General features: G+C 38.0%; 1 protein-coding gene across 4 annotated transcripts in view; it reads left to right on the top strand.

The window, feature by feature from the left end:
• The window catches only part of espn (espin), a 75268-nt gene that overhangs the window by 6015 nt on the left and 47960 nt on the right, over positions 1-21293 (top strand). For all 4 annotated transcript variants that reach the window (XM_028453694.1, XM_028453695.1, XM_028453692.1 and 1 more), the window contains exons 2-5: positions 1257-1450; positions 15065-15251; positions 17227-17409; positions 19953-20084. In XM_028453694.1, coding sequence (XP_028309495.1) covers positions 1257-1450; positions 15065-15251; positions 17227-17409; positions 19953-20084 — 696 coding nt within the window. The remainder of the gene's footprint in view (positions 1-1256; positions 1451-15064; positions 15252-17226; positions 17410-19952; positions 20085-21293) is intronic.

Below are 21293 nucleotides of genomic sequence, written 5' to 3'. Positions count from 1 at the left end.
AAGTATGTAAAGCACTAGGGATGTAACGATTTACTCAACTCCCGATACGATTCGATTCACAATACGATTCTCTCACGATTTATTTTACAAAATGGGACTGTAGAAAATACTCTACTGTTTTCCTTTTATTTTTCATTGTCAAAAGGATCCCATGATAAACTATTCAAAACAATGCAATTTAACTAAAAATAAATCCTGAATTAAATAAATAAAGGAACAATACAAAAGAAGCCTATTAATTTAAATTATGGCTCTACAGTAAACAATGCAAAACTGCAAAATAGTTCTTTTTCTTTTTAAAAGTGCAACTGAAAATGTATTTTCTGCCTTAAATGTTTAAAAAAACAGTCATTGCACTGTATTTACATCAGATATTTGTTTGGACTAGCAGAGGGCGCTGGTAACTAGTGGTCGGTTGGCATGCAGATATTCTAGCAATGAAGAAGAGATGCTATGCTAGCAGACAGAGCTAATAGAAAAACATGACTTTTACAGATATTCTTTCGGTGCTAAAGGGGTAAGGAATCATTTATGAACATGTTTAAGAGTAGGAGGCAATTCCGCCCACTGCCTACGTTTCTGGACACAAGAAGGATAAATAGATAAATAGGTAGCGCCCTCTGCTCTTAAAAAGAAGTACTGAGATTCAAGTATCGATATGAACCGTGATACCTATGAATCGATTTTTAACTGCCTTATGATTAATCGTTACATCGCTATAAAGCACCGACAATAATCAGCAATAAACGACAGATTTTTGTCCCCGTAGGATCTTCAGTTTAAATTCCCTTGATTTTGTAACCAAATTTGATTTAATTTGGGTACATTTTGTGGAATAACTTGAGCATGATTGCAGAACTTTGGATATTTCTTTTTTGATTATTTCCACAATTTGAGAAAAAAATTGACAGCCATCATGTGATATAAGCGTGGGAAAACTGTGAGAGTTGCAAATCTTGTGGAGTTGCATTGAATTTGTGTATTTAAAGGGACTGACATATTTACAACTGAATTAGTTTTTTTACACAATGATTCATGTTTTCTCAGTCATTTTTACTTTCTCATGTGGGCCGAATTGGATACTCTAAATGGCCGGATTTGGCCCTTGGGCCTTGAGTTTGACACATGCTTTAAAAAAAAAAAAAACAATTAAAACAGCATCTGCGTTAGAAGGGGCAATATTCAAAGCAAGCTTCTCCACCCTCTGAGTTTATCAATGAAATAAATGATTTCACTCTGTTTCTTTTGATTGACAGGACAGGGACGGTTCAGGAGCCACAGTTCTACACCTGGCGTCCCGCTTCAGTCACCATGAGATCATTGATTGGCTGCTGAAGAGCAGCGAGGTGGACCCCGGGGCCTCCACCGACACGGGCGCCCTGCCTGTTCACTACGCTGCTGCCAAGGGAGACCTCCCCTCTCTGCGCCTGTTACTAGGACACAGCCCAAAGTAAGATCAGCGTACTTTATCTTTACGGCTGTGTGGAGCCTTCCTTCATAAAATCAGAACTGTTGCTTTGTTGGAATGTGAAGATGATAATGTTCACCTCCATAAATAATAACTTTATCTAGATAAGATCTGAGGGGTTTTCCAGAAAGGAGGTTCAACATACCCCGCGATGGGTATTCGATTACATTACAGCTGGGATGAAGTGTGTCAATCAACCCTGAGTATGTAAACCTTGGGTTATTTACAAGCGCGATAAAAAGCCATCATCAAGGGAGCAAAGATAACACGAACTACCATGGCAACCAGCGGGAAGAGAGTGATTTATTCACCCCGATGGGTGAAATAAGCACGCGTTTATAGGGGAATATGAGCCTTTTATAAAAGTATTCACACAGAACGCCACTTCAGCGACTATAGTCGCCCGTGATGAGTCACGCTTTTTGGTCGCTTCATCACTTCATCGTTCCAGTGATGTGACGACCAGGGAATAGTGTGAATAGTATATAGTATAGTGTCTGTGGAGTCGGGGGAGCCGCACTGAGCGGGCTGATCGCTTCTTCTACAGATGTACGTTCACAGCACTTTTCATAGACAGCTCCACTTCTACTTACAGTTTAAATACTCACCTTACAGAGTTACTCACGAATGAGTTCACTCAGAATATACAGTACTTAGAATTAAAAAGGTGTATTCAAGGAGTATTCCACTTTCATTTGGCTCCAGCAAGTTGGGGAAGTGTACACTGTACAGCCCTCCCACTGCTGTGGCTTTAAAGATAGTGATGGCCACTTGATGTTGCGTCATTTATATTGATTTTTAAAGTAATGTAGTAGCCAGAGTCGTCTGGACATCCAAAAAAGACGTCATAAAAAAAAGACTCAGTTTAGATTCGAATCCCCAACAAAGCGTGCGTCCTTACCCGCTGCGCCACAATAACATTCAAACAATAGGATTAACTTTATTGTTGATCACTATATATCCAGCTGTAATACAGCAAGAAATAATGTAAATTTCGAGCCTTAAATGTGTATTCCTTTAAATTGTCAGTTCCCCCTTTACATTTGCCAAAGGTTTGTATCCAGGGAGCTTTATAAAAGACGTCATTAGGTGTTTAAATGCAGATCAAGCATATAGTGCCTCTCCCTAAATGCTCTGCATCCCCAACGTTATAAAGAAAACTAGTTTGCAAAAAAATGTAAAGCAGCACAACATTAGTAACGATGTGTGTGTGATGTTACAAATGTGTGTCAGAGAAGAGTGTCGAGGTAAATTAAAGTGTTCATTGAGAAGCGGTGTTCAGGTGAGCGGAGTCAGGTAGAAAGAAACCCAGGATTTCTTAGACAAAACCTGCCAGGGACCAGGTTTAGTTCACGGAGAATGTTACCATGGTGACATACTCAGAGAAGAACTTACCTCGCTTTCAGGAATAGGATACTCAGAGTATGAACATAACGCGCTTTATGGAATACCCCTCTGGGCTGATTTCAGCACAACAGAGGCTACGAAAAAGTGATCATCAACATTCATGTCAGCATTTCTAATAATGACCAATCTGAGCATTAATACAGCATTTTCATTGTTTTATGTACTTTTGTTGGTTTTTTTGTATACATTTTTCTCACATTTCTTGTTTTTTTTTGTTTTGTTTTGGTTATTTTGTGTATTTAGTTGGCGCTTTTGGGCTTTTGAGTCATTGTTGTTGTCCTTATCCCATATGTGTATTTTTCTGTGTGTCTTTTTTAAAAAGTATTTTTTGTTGACCTTTATTTTTTGTATCTATCATTTGTGCTTTTGACACAAAATTATTTTGATGCTCTTGGCAGGAACACAGCATTGTCCTCAAATGTGCTCTTATTTTGGAAACCGCAACTTCCGGTCACACCACAACATGCATTCATTTAATTTTTTTGTTTTTAGAAACAGAAAATGAAATTAACTGGTCTTTATTATTTTTAATTTTAAAATAACAAATCATTTTTTGTTTTTTTTAAAATGGAAAATCCAATTACCAGAGCAGCTAGTGTTGCAACATGTGGTAATCTAAGTACTTTGTGTTGAAACCTCAAATTAGGAACGTTATTAAGAACTTCTTAGTTGTTGATCTACACTAACAGCCATGTGTGTTTTATGTAACGCCAGCTCTTATTATGTATAATGTCACGCCACCAAGTGTGGAGCGCCACCAGCATAAGACAAGACAGAGAATAAACAAGACAAGATAAGACAAGATAATACAGAATGAGACAAGAAAAGAAAAATGAAATCAAGATTGTGACGAGAAAAGAAAAGACAAGACAGGACAAGCAAAGAAAACACAAGACATGACAAGACAATACAGGACAAGACGAGAAAACAGAAGACAGGACAAGATAATACAGAGCAAGATAAGACAAGATTGTGATGAGACAAGAAAAGAAAAGACATAACAAGACAGGACAAGCCAAGAAAACACAATACATGACAGGACAGGACGAGACCAAACAAGACAAGACGAGAAAACACAATACAGGACAGGACAAGACGAGACCAAACAAGACAAGACAAGAAAACATAAGACATGACAATACAATACAGTACAGGACAAGAGAAGACAAGATGAGAAAACACAAGACATGTCAAGACAATACAGGACAGGACAAGAAAACAAAAGACAAGACAAGATTTTGACGAGACAAGATAAAAAGAAGACCATACAGGACAACAAGACAAGACAAGCCAAGAAAACACAAGGCAAGCCAATATGAGACTAAACAAAAAAAGACTAGATAAAAGAAGACAATACAGGCCAAGAGAAGATATAAAAACAAAACACAAGACATTATATAACAGCGCAAGACAGAACAGGACAAGACAAGACAATAAAACACAGGACAGGAAAAGAGGCAGAGAGAAGACCACAACACAAGACTGGCCAAGCCAAGACATCAAAGCATCTTCTGTAGCTGCGTAAAAACTCACTGCTTCCCTTTCAGCCATCTTGCATGTTTTTGACTATGACACTAAAACAGACCTGCGCACATTCAGTGAGAGCAAGTCCTGGATTTTAACGTACAGATCTCAGTGTCAAACATTACAAAAGTACAAATTAATACAGCACAAAGCTAAAGGTGAGATTTGTGTCATTCTCAGGAAGAATTGAGGCCGTGTGCATTAGGGACAATTAGATACCTTAAACTACCTCACTTTGATCATCTATAAGTCTGTTTAGAAGCAATGTAAAGCAGCACACATTTGTCTGTTCAGCCACTAACCAAACGCTAACCTTGTGCACCGCATGCTGGCACCCCAGACAGGTGCAGACCTTCTGAAAATTTAATGGGCCTTAGGGACATGGTGGCTCCCTGATAGCTGCGCCCCATTCACTCTTCTCCTCAGCCCCTCCCATCTCTGCTGTTTACCACTATTTCCACGGTGACACCCAGTAGCCTTAACGGGTGATAAGATAATGAGGTAAACAAATCCAATTGAATAGCCGTGCTTTGTTTACAGGAGAAGTTTGCAGAGCAAAGATAGCATTCTTAACTCAGGATTTATTACAAGACACAAATCACCTCAGAGAGTCTTTGTTCTACTACAAAACAATATCGTGACTCAGGGGTTTGGGTCTATCACCTGTAGATGTGAGCAGCAGTAGGCCTATATTGTGAAGAAGCACGAACAATGATATTGTTCAGCCCTAATAACACAACAGAAGTTGATGAGGAAATAAAACATAGCAGGTTTTCACAGCATTGGCTCTATATTTTATTTAAGCACAGACTCATTTTGAGTATGATGTACGTGCTTGACAGAACAACCTTAGGGCAGTTTATTCATTTTTTTTCTCAAGAGAAATTCACCAGTTTGATCAGGTTGGATGTGGAGTGCTGTACACAGTTATCTACAGAGCTTTTGCTCGAACTGGAAAACTCAAGGGAGTTCCAAGTTGTTCTAAAGTAACTTTTTTGTCATTTTGGCCATGCACTCAGGGTCCTGCTGAAAGAAGGACTAGTTAATCCTGAAGTGTTTTAACCCATCACGTTGATAAATTCTAGAGCGTTTGTTTTGTCCAGACTTGGAGCATTTCCAATCGCAGTCTAGAGCGATTCAAGTGTGACGTGAACACAAAATGCTTAGAGCAAACACAGACACAAGTGTCGAAGATGACATGGAGAGTGCAAAGCATTGTGGGTGGGCCAGGTGAATCGACTACGGTGCGAAACAAAACACGAAAACCACGGTAATATGTTGCTGCTCCATTGTTGAAGAATTCCAGCAAGTTTTATTTGTCTTCTTTTTGAATAATATATATTATAAGGTTTAATTTATTCAGACAACTTTTTTTCAGGAAGTTTACTCTGATCTTTTGACAGGTTTCGACTGCTGAAATGTAGTCTCCATCAGAGGCGTGTGCTGATCTCTTTGATGTGTCCTTACAAGTTTTTACTGGATGCGTCACGAAATGTCCGTACGTCCAGATTACATTCAAAGTCAATGGATAGATGCGTCCCAGATGCAAAATCTTTCCTGTACGGCGGTGCGGTCCGATCCGCACGGCAAGTGCATTGGCTGTGCGAGCGCGCTCCCGATTTTACGCATATCCGCACATTCGCCAGGATTGAAAATATTGAACTCCTGCGACTGTTTCGCATGACGAAAGCCAATCAGAGTCTTTGTTGATGATGATGTCAGGCCGTCAACACGGACACCGGTCAGATGCTGTGTGTGACCACCTGGAGCTGTATGACACAGCCTTTATAACCGGGACCGGACTAGGAATGATTTGGCGTGGAGGAGAATCAGCGAGGAGGTGGTAGTAGCAGGTAAAAGTTCTCTCTGTAGTTTTCATCTTTGAAAGTCGGCACTGAGCTAGGATAGCATTAGCTGCTAATCACTGGTGGTTTATGTTTATGAGAGGAGAAAAAGGAACTCACCGTGCTGATGGGCGGGGCTTCGCTTCAGCTGCAGTACGTTTCGTGCGGCAGATGCGTCCGGTGCTGCAGAAGACGCATTGGGTGTGAACGCAGCATCAGGCTGATGTCTGATGGTCTCTCCAGAGAGCTTTTTTGTAAGTGTTTGTGAAGGACTGGATAGATGACGGGACAGCACTTGTAAGCTATTCTTCCCACACATTGAAGCCGTTAATTAATCGGTCATCTCTGAATGGGGAATTGTTCACTCTTCTATCTCAAAGTAATAAATCCAGAAACCTTGTGTGGTCCCTGCTGATATCCTCACTATACAGAAATAATAGATGTATGTGGGATGGTGTCAGAAAGGCTACACAGACATTATGCAATCAGTGCTGAGTAAGATCCAACAGTGACCGTTAGCAGAGGTGGGACCAGTATGTCTCAAGTACTTACCCTCAAGTCCCGAGTCAAGTCCCAAGTCCTACCATTTGAGTTTTGACTCCTTTTGAGTCCTTTTAACAACAGAGTAATAATATTTACGTAGACCTTGTATGCTTTGATCATCTATATTTATTTATAGTTTTTTAATATTCTTTTCACATGTTAAAGTGCTTCACATTAGAAAAACAAAATTAAAATGTACTTCGCGCAAACAGTGCTGAAGCAGATTTCAACTGTATATTCTTTTTGTTAGTTATTTATAAATAATGTTATTTCATAATGAATATGTTCATAATCCTAAAGTAAAAAAAAGTGGTCAAAATTCAGCTCTTTATAGGGATGTAAATCATTGGGCGTCTCATGATTCGATTCAAAATCGATTCACGATTCAAACAATTCTCGATTCAAAAATTGATCCAGTGCATAGTGTGTTAAGGCAAACTATGGCATCAAAACAATACAGTTCGTATAAAATAATTTTAAATAAACTGATTCCAATGATGTAATAACAACGGCAAACTTAAGACAAAAGGTAACATTTATTCATGCTAAACAAATAAAAACTTACTTACTGTACATAAATTAAAATTGCTGAAATGAAAGCTTAGGCCAGAAGTAAATCTCAACTATCAGTGACTACAAGAATTGTATAACTGCTTTCGTCCAGTACTTTGTCTGTTTTTTTGTTATTGTAGTTTTGGTTTTCTGTTTCTACTTGTATTGTTTGACTTGCAATAAAAATTTTTAAATAAAATAGAAAATAAAAATAAATAAATTTTTGAAGTTTATGAATCTTTTTCAGAATTGTGGATGATTAGAATCGCAATTCTTTGTGCTGCTTTAAATGACAAACAACGTTAGAAGTTGTTGCTTCTCCGTCTGCGATCCTTGAAGTGCATGTTCTGCATACTGCAAGTTTTTTATTGATTAACTCATAATTTTTGTACCTAAACAAAATTATTTTAAGTATCATTTTGCCGCCAACGCTGTGATTGACGGTTCTTCTTCGTCCTGTTATCCTGCAATTTGATTGGTTGAATGCTGTCTTAAAAACCCTGTGCGCCTTATTTGATTGGATGTTGTCACCCCCCACCCCCACCCAGGACATACAGTACATATGTACCCGCTCCTCATACGGACACACACACACACACACACACGGCTAGAGCAGTTTACTGCAACATGTTTGGGCTTTGGGGGAAAGTACCAAGTCCTTCCAAGTCACAAGGCTCAAGTCCAAGTAAAGTCACAAGTCACTGATGTTAAAGACCAAGTCGAGTCCCAGAACTTTGTACATTTTGTCGAGTCGAGTCTAAAGTCATCAAATTCATGACTCGCGACCACACCTCTGGCCGTTAGACGGGTCAAATGGTACACAAGATAGAACATTTGCTTTACTTTTCATATTATGACATGCTAAAAAATCAAATTAACTCAAAAATGTTCTCATCAAATTGAGCAGAAGTGAATGTCTCTTATCACAAACTTTTTGCAATCTGATACTGATGAAAAGAGATGAGCAACTTTTATTACTATATTTACAGCATTTAGAATAATGACCAATCTGATTTTTAATACGGGAAGGAAACAACAAAGGGTTATGTGCATTTTTTAAAGTCGTTTTGTGTTTATGTTGACATTTGGTGTATTTTTCTTTTTCTTTTGTATGTTTGTATTTCTCTTGTTATTTTGTGTTCTTGGAGTCTCTTTGTATTTTGTTGTCGTTTTGTATATTTTACTCTTATTTTGAATGTCTTTTTTATATTTTTTTGTTTTTATTGTCTTTTTGTTTTTTAGTGTGTTTTTAATGTCATTAGTTAATGCATATTTTACCGTTTGGTGTGTTTCTATAGTAATTCTGCATGTTTTTCTTTTTTTTTGTATGTTTATGTTGTGTGTTTTTGTTGTCCTTTTGTTTGTTTCTGGAGTCATTTAAAATGTTTTCTCTTATTTTGAATGTTTTTTAAATCATTTTTTTTGTATTTTTATTTTCATTTTTTGTGTTTTAGGAGTCATTTTGTGAATTTTTCTGTCATTGTGTATTTTTGAAGTTCATTTTTGCTATTACTTTGAGGACTGTACAAAATTAGGCTGAGTGCTACATGTGGCCCCTGGGCCATCAGTTGCCCATGTCTGCTCTAAAAGTAAGAATTAACAGGAGGGTACACTCTTATTTCCCTGCGTCTGTGGTTAAGCTGTGCATACTTTCTCCAGCTTTAATCTTGTTAATAACCCCTGAGTAGAAGGTGAGTAAAGTCCTTTATTCCACCATAACCTCACATGAGAGCCGAGGAACAATGAAATGTGCTGCTATGAGATTATTTTTTGCTGAATGAGCTCATTTTTGTTTGTAAGAGGTTCAGTCAATAATTATTTAACATCCTTTGTAGCCTCAAAACAGGAAGTTAAAACAGAAATGTTCTACAAAATAAGAAACACCAAATGAGTAGTTGATCATTTGAAATGATTTTTTAAGCTTGGATTTCAGTACCTTTCTTTTAAGGAAGGATATCACAATAAATTGTGTTTGAATTGAGAATAAAATTATACTAAAAAAAATAAATATTCATTTTATTTAGATATACCGATTTCTGTGTGAGTTTACACTTTTCTGTTTTGTTTCCATTTCATTGACTTTTCTTGTGTAAATGACTGGCTATTAAACTTCACAAAATCATACCGTACATGCAAAATAAGGTTAAACAAGTCAAATACTGTTATTAATTTTATATTTATATGCTTTAGATGACTTACAGAAGCCAGGAGGTGTACACTGAAATTATGACGCAAAAATATTCTTTAGCTACACTGCTGGACAAACAACTACCTGTTATATTGGAAAAATACCATGGAAATGTGCGTTTTTGTCCCAAAACATGTGAGAATTTAGTCCACGTCATAGAGCCAACCCACTAGGCCTACCCAATAGGCCTACCCTGCACTAGGCCAGCCCACTAGGCCTACCCTTCACTAGGCCAGCCCACTAGGCCTACCCTGCACTAGGCCAGCCCACTAGGCCTACCCTGCACTAGGCCTACCCTGCACTAGGCCTACCCACTAGGCCTACCCACTAGGCCTACCCACTAGGCCTACCCACTAGGCCTACCCAATAGGCCTACCCACTAGGCCTACCCACTAGGCCTACCCACGAGGCCAACCAAATAGGCATACCCTGCACTAGGCCTACCCACTAGGCCAACTCACTAGGCCTACCCACTCAGCCTACCCTCTAGGCCAACCCACTAGGCCAACCCAATAGGCCTACCCTGCACTACGCCTACCTACTAGTCCAACCCACTAAAGATTAAACCTAGGCTTTTGCCTTTATTCGTCATATAAGTTATTACAAACAACATTCAGTCCGAAGCTTTCTGGGTAAAATGCATGATATAGAGAAAATGTGGCCAACCCTCTAGGCCTACCCACTAGGCCTACCCACTAGGCCTACCCACTAGGCCTACCCTCTAGGCCTACCCACTAGGCCTACCCACTAGGCCTACCCACTAGGCGTACCCTATTTGGGGTTGGTCTAGTATTGTCCCTACTTTTGTTCTGTTTGGCAAGGGTCTCCAGTACCTTTTGTTTCTTTGGGTTCATTAGGTTTCTGTTTGCTACTTTAAGATGCTTTAATAAAGACTTTAAAACCTAATTGTAGAGGCACTTTGAGTTTCTGATAAAAAGCAGTGCTTATCCCTGGTAGAAAAATAAAAAGGTGAAATCTCAGGACTTCTGGGTGTTAAAGTACATTGAGTGTACTTTTCCCAAGTCTTTATCAGGCAAGAAGGTCATTAGTATGACATTAGTCACTTTTTCTTGTAATGAAGATTACCCTGGTCATTGTAACCATGGACATGTGGGGTAGGGAAGTAATGGAGCACGTACATAGATCAGATTTCCTCTGTATTTATCTGAGTTCTCTCCTCTAATGGGGCAGCGTGTCTTGAGCTACTCACTAGCTGTGCTGTCACACTAGGCCAACCTCTTTCTTAGGCCTTTGAAATCTACACCTGCTCTCCAAAAACACTTCCTGGGTGAAGTGTCCGTCTCTTTGGTCCAATTCATAGACATGATGGTGTGCAAACACATCAAACACAATCCACTGGTAAACTTCCCTAAAATAGTGTTATTGAACACAGGTACCCCAGGGAATTTAGACTCACTTTGGTTACAAGCATTAATAATTAACTGTACAGCATAAATGTAGGGTACTTCCCTCCTTTTGTAAAATATTAATCATGTAATTGTTTGTACTGGGAGCTTTATCCTCCCTCACTCACACAGGCTCCTTTGATTGTTAGCAAATATAGCTTCCATGTCCCCAGTTTTATCACCACAACTGCAGTTTGATACAATACATTGGTAACGTTTGTCACAGCGGGGGCCAAAAAATATGATTGTATTTGATCCCAAGGTCATATTAAAAAAATCGGGGCTTTCGCCTTTAATTGGCCATGTAATGTTAGTACATTAATGGAATTTGTCCTCTGCATTTAACCCATCCCTGAGGAGCAGCCATTTTGCAGCGCGTGGGGAGCACGCGCTCAACATCCCACAGTGATGGCCCAGGTGAGACTTGAACTGGCAACCCTCCGATTACAAGCCCAGCGAGGCCACCACTCCCCTATTATCAGCATTTAGAATATTGACCAATCTGAGCATTAATACAGGAAAGGACAAAGGCTGATTATGTTGCTGTTTTGTGTGTGTATTGTTAGTGTTTTGTATATTTTTCAGTTACTTTTTGTATATTTGCAGTGGTCGTTTGTGTTTTTAGAATACATCTGTGTGTCCTTTTGTGCATGTCTGTGTTTTTGTATGTGTTTTGAAACCATTTTATTTGTATGTATTTTTGTTGTCATTTTGTACGTTTATTTTGGGGGACTGAATAATACTAGTATGCGGTCGCATGTGGTCTTCGATACATGGATCATACTAGGGATGACCCGATCAGGTTTTATTGGCCCAGAGTCCGAGTCCTTTGATTTTGAGAATTGGCCGATGACGAGTCCTAGTTAGCAGAGAGGCTAACGATACATTTGGTCTCTTCCAAACAGAACAAACGTTGTCGTGATTTACCTGCTGTTGAACTCCTTTATTCACAAACGTCTGAGAACTTGGGTCTAACTCTCCACCTCCGCTCTGCATCCCACTTATTCTGCTGACCGAACAACAGACCGGGCTCCTCTTTTTGACACACGTTCTGCTGTGTCATCATGTTCTACTAGTTCTGCAGCTCCAGAGCTTTCTTATCCACTTACACCGTAACCAAAGCGCCACTGTTTACCTTCACAGTGCAACGTTTAAAAGGCTCAGGTCTGACGCGGCGCAGTGTAGCGTTCCGAACGTTGTGTAATCAATATAACGGTACGGCGGTTTATTAAAAATGTATATCATAACAAAAATATATACCGGTATTTGGTATGAAGCGGTATACCTCCCACCCCTATAATGATAATAAATATACATATATATCCGAGTCCTGATCGGGAGATAACGTCCGATTCCGATCGAGTCTGGGACCACGTGATCGGGCCCGATTTCCAATCATGTGATGGGATCGGGACATTCTTAGATCATACTGTCACAGTTCATCAGCTGTACACTTAAATATTGAAGGGATTGCCAAAATCACAAAATGTTGAATTTGTGACCAGAGTTCATAACTTTTTTCCAAAACTTCAAAACAAGCTAGTCTAAAGGATTGTTTCAAAGTGAAAAGTCATAATTTATTACTGTGAAACATGATTACCATGAAGAAAACTATCAAATGGCTGCCACTTCCTGCTTCATGTACTAAACCACGCCAAATTAAAAGCACAAGATGTTTGCCGAAGACATGTCCACAACCCCCTTTTGGATCCTGACCTACCATTTCATGACCTCTGCACTAAAGCAAGCTTTAATAATATGTTATCTTCTTATATTTATCAATCATTCTGTGCTTAATTTTGATGTTTATGCATTTATCTACCATTACAGGAACAACTTTCTGTGTGAAAGAGGCGGTAACACACAAAACAACAGCGATAATACACAAAATGACTCGAAAAAACACAAAAAATTACTAAATATTCATAAGAATAAATAAAAAATTAAGAAAATGACACAAATGACTCATAAAAGACAAAAACAACAGCAATACACAAAATGATTTAAAAACACAAAGTGATGGTAAATTACACAAAACAATTGCAAAAATACACAAAATGACATCAAAAACAGACAAAATTGCAGAAAAATCCTTAAAAGGACAACAAAAGTACACAAGTTTACTCAAAAAATACTCAAGGTGACTACAAATATATACAAAAATAACTAATTAATATACAAAATGACACAGAAAATAAATTAAAAAAAAAACGACACTTCAAAGCACAAAAAGACACAAATGTTAATAATGTGGCCCTCGGATCAGATACAATTAACATTTTTGTGGCTACAATAGATAAAAGTTGCCCATCTTTGTGGTATTGTATCATATCTGTCGCACAGGAAGTTGCACCCATAAGCTGATAGTAGCGGCTCTCGGAGAGAGAGAGGTGAATTTCTGCTGTTGCACAAATCCTATTTAACAATTATACATTCATTATCATCTTTCTCATGTTGTCTGCTTTGCTCCACTTCACCCACTCAGGCTGCCTTGCTTATTGGCAAATTGTGGCTAAGCACAAGGCAAGTCAGGCAAAGCCAGAGAAGTGATAATCCTCTTAGGAGACGCATTGCTCATTTGTCAGTCCAAATAAAGTCTGACCTTTAGGGATTTAGCGAGGAAGTGCTCATTCACTCGGTGGGACAAGGAGGAGCTGTCGTAGGGGGAGGCAAGCAGGGGTCAAAGGTCACTGAAATATAAAGAACAGCAGGTTTTGGCTGCTGTCAGATCACATAATAGGCTTGTGTTGCCAACGAGACCGACATGCTGGCACTGCTGCCAGTCGCTCACAACACGTAGCCACATATTCTTATGAACACACTTATTTTATACTGCAAATTAGGGATGTAAAGATGAATCGTGAGGCAGTTAAAAATCAATTCAACGGTGTTATGGTTGACATCGATACTCTGAAGTTGAATCGCAGTACTTTAAAAAAAATAATAATAAAAAATTTGTACATTTTTGATTTCTTTGATATGGGATTTGTTTTGTTTGTTTGTTTGTAATCTTTATTTCGAACATGAGACAGTGAAATCAACAAAACAAAACCAAAGATGTCATAATCCATAATAAATAAATATATAAATCAATCATTATCATTAACATGCGTGAAAAGGAGTAGGAAGAAGTATAAAAACATATTTAATCCTACCCAATAATCTCTATTATATATGTATACACACATGCATACACACACGTACACACTTAATTTCCTATGTACAACTCTACATGATTATCAATATGGTAATACAGTAACACATTCACACATCAATGTACGCTAATATAATGATAACTATACTTTTTATATTTTAAAGTCCAATTGTTAAGGCTTCTTCTTCATTTGTACTATTTCTCTTTATTTATTGCATTCAGGATTTATTTTTTATTAAATTGCATTGTTTTGCATAGTTTATCAAGGGATTCTTTTGACAATGAAAGATAAAAGAAAATAGTACAGTATTTTTATTTTAGAAGAAAAAATTTAATATTTTTCAATCGTATCGGGAGTTGAGTGAATCGTTACATCCCTACTGCAAATACTATAATAATTTCTTTTGATTAATACTGATTGTTTTTGTATATTGCCTTAGCAAATCACATTTTTATCAGTGTTTTTTAATGCTATCTTTGTTGTTGTTGTTGTTTTTAAATTTCATTATAATTGATTTTATTTTTATCTTTTTCTAATTCATGTCCATCCCACACTTGTATATTTGCACTATTATCCTATGTTGGTATTTCTTTTTTGTTTTGTTACTGTTTTCTTTTGCTATTCTTTGGTGTTTCTGCAATGTGTGAATTTTATTATTATTAAGGTTTATTCTATTCATCTAAAGCTTTAAACAATAGATATACATTTATTTATATTTGTTTCTTTATATCAAAGCAACATCATGATGATGACTAACTTATCCTAAAAGTAGTTTTTGGCTCATTCCAACTGCTATCAATGTTTGGTAACAGTGCACAATAAACACATTTTCATATTTTTTTTTTTTTCCTGGTGGAGGTTCTTTTGTTAAAGCTTGATAATGTTATCATATATTTGCTGCTCCCATTATTTACATTGGTTATCTACCAACTATACAGTAAGTCCTTCACTGTCTTTATATTGTGATTTCCTTCCAGTGTTGTCAACTCCCAAACAAAAAACGGTGCCACACCGCTCTACCTGGCATGTCAGGAGGGTCACCTGGAGGTCGTCCAATACCTGGTCAAGGATTGCGGAGCAGATCCAAGCATCAGAGCCAACGACGGCATGACACCCCTGCATGCTGCTGCTCAGATGGGTCACAACACTGTCATCGTCTGGCTGGTACACTCAACACTGTTCACATTCAATAAGTGTTCAGTAAAGCTGATAAAGAGAATACATATTTAGCAGATAAAAGCACAGACGCTTGAAATGTTGTTTTGATCCCAAGTGTGAACACTCTTTTTTTTACGTTGTCGGTGAAGTTGTCTGCATTGCATTGTGGGATGTGGGGTCCCGTAGACAGATGGACGGAAGTGTTTTTTACTTCATTCTTACTGTGATTTCTTGTGGGGGGGGGGGTTGCCAGACAAAGAGGACAGTGATTGATTTGACTCCATTATTGTTCTAGTTTGTTCCCAGTGTTCTCTGATATCACATCACTACACCACACATTTATTGTTGGCCTGATTTGGATCTTTCCGTGCAAAAATCCAAAATATACATCAACCATTGTTTGGCCACAAATTTCAGTAAAATCCCCAGAAATGTGTTGGGAAGTGACTTTGGCTAAGTTTTTTTTGGGGGGAAAAAACAATAAATCACAGTAAGAAGAAAGTAAAAACACTTTATTGCATCCGTCTCCAGGACTCACATCCCAATAAGACAGTATTTACATTGGAGATTAAAATAAATTTCCGTGCATCAATTTCAAGTTTTCACATTTTATTTTCAAGCAAATGATCTTGAATTTACTGATAAATGGGGCCTATTCTGTGTCAATATCTGAAACTTTATCACTTGTGAATTCTGTCTGCATCTCTTCACAGTAACAGTAACTCCTTCTGTCTGTTTCCCATCTTTCCACCTGTCTGTTTGGAGGTGTGTTTGGTTTGGTGTTTGTATCGCACCGCCGAGTGGGGTGTTTTGGCAGGCCATGTTGAAAAGCCTAACTGGCCATATGTGGTCCACAGGCCAATGTTTGCTCATGCTTGCTTGAACACCATATCCCCCTTCTCTTCTGTGCTTTGTCCTCTAGTCCCCAGATGTTCATCTGGTCAAACATGACAGCTCATTAGCTGTTCCCCGTGGGCTAGAGTGTAGCACATTTGCTTGGTTTCAGGTAAAAGAATGTAAAATAATTTGGTCCAGACTGAATTAATTATGTACATTATTATTATTATTCTTTCACCACATTTGTGTCTGTGACCACCGACAAGGCTCCTAATTTAGTCGTGTTTTTCAATCTTTTTTGAGCCAAGGTACATCTTTTCATTAAAAAGAATCTCCAGGCAGACCACCAATGACTGTATTAACAATATACAGTCATTCTTATCAAAGTGTCTTAAGTAGGAATCAAATAAACATAAAGAAAAAAGTTTTTATGATCTTTCATATTTTTTATTTTGAATAAAAAGTTAAATTAACAATCTGCAGTAATTCTTGTGTTTCTAATAGGAATCACAAGAACAAAAAAATAACAATTTTTTACATTTCTTTTTTCAAATAGAATATGCAATCGACAATCTTTATACTTATTTTTATAAATTTTATTATTATTATTATTATTATTATTATTATTATTATTATTAATAATAATAATAATAATAAATATATGATACATTTAAATAATAACATTTTGTTCTGTATTGTTAAATGGAGGGACGTAATGAACTGAATCGTGGCAGTTGTGTGCCTGAGTTAGTGTACCATGCCCCAGTTGCAGGATTTGAATTGCATTACAAATCTTTCTCATGTAAAACAGTTTTACTGAAATTATGTTCAAACGTTATAATGGAAATAATTGAGAGTAAAAAGTAAATTGACAAATTTCCGTCAATCGTTTCTTGCATGTCTGTGTCACTTTTTTTTACATGCGCTATCTTTATTGAGATTTTTCAGATATTTTGATTCATAAAACAGACAGAAAGCAAATAAAACAAAGCAGGGCTCACAGATACTCCTTAATGATGATCTGACATTGATCTAATTAAATTTCCCTGATAGCTGATAAACAATCCAAAGGCTGATGAATTCCTAAAGATACGATTCTTTTCAAATGTTGTCTTATGGTTTCGCTCTTTTCTTCCTGATGCAGATGAGTTTCACAGAGATCACTCTGACAGATCGGGATAATGACGGAGCGACAGCCATGCACTTTGCAGCCAGTCGAGGTCACGCCAAGGTGCTGAGTTGGCTGCTGCTTCACGGGGGGGAGATCGTCACAGACAACTGGGAGGGGACCCCGCTTCACGACGCAGCAGAAAATGGGGAACTCGAGGTGCGTTTTGTGCATATTAGCAACTCATTCTGTGGTTAAGCAAAGAGCAAAGACAGGTGTAAAAGAACAGGTTGATAATTCCTCATTGACAGAGGAATGGTGTGTTTGAACCATCTCTTTTGAATGAGTGGAATGTAACTCCTCGGTTTCAGCCACCACTGAAACCTGCTAGTTTGACTAACAGTTGGGTATTTACTGTACGCCTGGTCAGGCAGCTGTTTTAGCTCAGGCAGTATGTCTGTGCAATAATTTGACATTGTAAATAAACTAGGGCTGGGACTTTATCGCATATATTATGATTCATTAAATACAGAAATATAATGCATATAATGCTTCTTTCTCATTGTACGAGTTCCTGATGTACCAATGATACTGATGCACAGACTTCAATACAAGAAATGGGAGAAATTAAGGAGAAAACATCCCCCATATTCTTAATAGTGACAGGAATGATAAAGCCTTGTTCAAGTTTTTAAGAAATATGTAGCTCAGGAGCTCTGGCTCACATAGTAGGTGGCAGTAATGCACCTTTACTATGGTTGCCAACCGCCATTAAAAAAAAAAGAAGAAGAAGAAGAAGACAAATGGACTTGATTTATATAGCGCTTTATAACCTCACAATATCAATATCAGCTTGTTCACGTGAGGTCGAAACTACAAGAAGTACAATCTTTTTAAGACAGCAATGCATGTTTTGTTATTGTAATTAAATTAATGAATTTATTTTATTGAGTAATTGTGACCATCACCAGCCCTCTCTAAGGAAGGGTATGAAACACTTTATTAAAAAAAGGATATAAAAAGAGCGGGCATTGTTACACCTACAGTATGTGAGAGGGAAGGGAACAGGGAAGAGGGAGTCAGGGTAGGAAAATGGAAGGGGTGGAGAAGAGTCGACTGTTTTAAGGTGAGAGTGAAATGTGATGTCATAGTTATAATATATATTGTGTTGTGTAATCAGTTCAGCCAATCTGGTGACAACTGTGGATAAATTGAAGTGGGTGACACAGCACCCAGCTTAAGTATAATGGTGGTGGCCGTGAACAGAGGGAAGGAGTGAGTGGTATTTGGGATCAACATGTCTAAGGTTAAGCCCAGTATGAGCTTATCCCACAGCCCAAGCGATGCCAGTGCATCCACGACCAATGTTTGTGCAAGAACCACTTCTACGAACCCAGGTGCCGCCCCGGGCCCGAAGGTGGAGCCAGGCCAGCAAAACAACGGGAGCCAAGGAGCCCCAGGCCACCCCCCATGACTGAGCAGCCTCCCTAGACGCTCGAGTGACCCAAGGCCGAGAGGCACCCACACACACACACACACCCGAGAGAGCCCTAACTAGCCGAGGACCCAGTGCACCTCGCCACCGCTACCAACCCAGAGGCACCCCACCAATGCCCGGTGGGCGGGCCTAGAGTCAGCAGGCAAGAAGAAAACCGGAACAGAAGCAGCAGCCCGCCCAAGGACGACGGCAAGGCGCCCCCCCGTCCCCCTGGAGTCCCCCAGAGTGCCCCAGATCACCTTTCATGGATGAGCCTTAGTTATTGTAAAAAATAGACCCTAACTTATGAGCTATGTGGAAAGACTATTTCAACCTAAATGAATCAGATTCATCAGTTGATCTGTTTATTTCATGCTACAGATATTCTTATTTCCACTTCTCTGGATTATTCTGTACTAAGTTCTGTTTTTCATTTTAATGCACGTTTTAGAAAGCTTACAAAGAATCCGGAAAACCATGAATAGAGCTTACTTAAATTTAAGCTTGTGCTTTATGAACAATGCAATGATAATGTTCTTTATTCATATTGCACACTATGTTAGCACTCAGTGATGAAAAAAACTCATTTATTATTTTCATTGATTCAGTCATATACCAAAATCTATTTAAAATGGAAAAACGTTGCTTCTCATGTCAAATATTGTTATGCGATTAATTTAGATTAATTGGGATTAATTAATTACAAAGTATCTAATTTAGTAGTTTTTAAAAAAAATATATAGTCCCACCACTAAAATAAACACTGTGAAGGACCAATTGAGAACATTACCGCCTTCCAACAGACATATTTTTTACTTTAATCATGAAACAAAAAATATTTTTTTTCTTTTTAGGGAATATGTACGGCAGTAAGTTTTACAAGAAATTTTAATTTAGTTTTAGTCAAGATTTAGTCATCAGATTTGTTTTAATTTTAGTCTTATTTTAGTCGACTAAATCAATAACAGATTTACTGGACATTTTTTTACCACTGGTATACGAAACAAACTAAACCTACTGTAATTTATGTGTATATTTAATATATTAAACCCAAATTTAACTTTATTTCAACACAACCGTCTTTATTTCAATGTAAAAGCAGTACTGTACAGTACCATGAAGTGCCATCACACCACGGTCCTAAGGGTTTTTACTCATTTCTGAGTCGTGTTTGGTTCATTCACTATTGTTTGCTGTGCAAACCAAACCTGTTAGCAGTCTGACTTTTGTGAGTTCTGAAACAACGATTACTGTAACCAACGCTGTCGTCCTGTGCGCCGTGCAGTGTTGTCAGATCCTCGTTGTCAACGGGGTGGACCTGGGCATAAAGGACCAGGACGGCTTCACAGCAGCAGACCTGGCTGAATACAACGGCCACTCCCAGTGTGCCAAATACCTGCGCACTGTGGAAAACATGGTAGGATCAACCGACTTTGACCTTACATACGTGCACAATTATCAGTTACTTTTGACTATATTATGATCTTAATGGATGGACAAACAGACATCCACCTGTTTTTTTCTTTCTATTTAAAATCAGGTCCCATCATGACATGGAAATATTTCACATGCATGTTTTGAGACAATGTTACACATTTACACTCTATTTTTCAATTTCAAACAGGTGAAAGAATGTCAAGAAAGTTTGTATATTTCAGCTGATAATCCATTTTAAAATCTCATGTTACATGTTACAGTTTGACGAGTGATCATGTTATCCTGTGGCTGAAAATGAAGGCAGAGCTTGTTTTTAATTGGTTGATTCAGATTATTATGACTACATTCAAATCTGAAAATACTCTGGTAAAAAGACAGGTTTGGCTGTTGGTGCATTAGCTGAACTGGTGATCAGTTTATCTGGTGACACGTCACAGCAGAAGCACCTCCAATCCCACGGCTGTGCAACCTTTGGTGCAAAACTTGAGGGTGATTCTCCAGTTAGCAGTAATTAAAGGTTTCACAAATAATGTTCAGGGATCATATCACACATTTCAATGGGATTTTCTCCATAAAACATGTGGCTGAGTGTTAGCAGCGTAGCTAACGTACATTTTAAGCTCTCGCGATTGAATCTTGTGTGACTTCAGCGTGACCATACAGTTTTCGTTAATTCTCTGAAGCATATAAAATAAATAAAATTAGTTAATTCTATATTAGTTTGGTACAGTTTCAGGAAGTTTAATAGCCAGTAAAATGATGTAAACAGGGAAAGACGATGAAACTGGTAAACCCTGAAATGGAATTAAGTCCCTGTGGATAAATGGATCAAAAATGTTTGGAAATATGTATTGGTTTATATAGATTTATAGGTTTATATGAATATTCAGTATTTATATATTTATTAATTAAAACTACAACTTTGATTATTCAACAACGCAACAACTTTTGTAGAGGATCTGATCTTAAATCAGGGGTTACCGACGCTGTGCCCGCGGGCTCATGGTCGCCCGGGAGGACCACTTGAGGTGCCCGCGAGGCATGTTCTAAAAATAGCACTGATCATAGTAGAGCTCTGTCTAAAAAAGAATTGTTGCTCTATTTTTAATCAGAATCACTCACATTCATGCAGATTTTAAAATGACGTTATGTAACAGAAAATAAAAAAATGAAAATATGTACAACTGTT

This window comes from Gouania willdenowi, chromosome 7, assembly GCF_900634775.1.
Source record: "Gouania willdenowi chromosome 7, fGouWil2.1, whole genome shotgun sequence".
Lineage (NCBI taxonomy): Eukaryota > Metazoa > Chordata > Actinopteri > Blenniiformes > Gobiesocidae > Gouania > Gouania willdenowi.
Note: the sequence above shows the minus strand (reverse complement) of the source record. Positions and strands in the feature narration are given on the sequence as shown.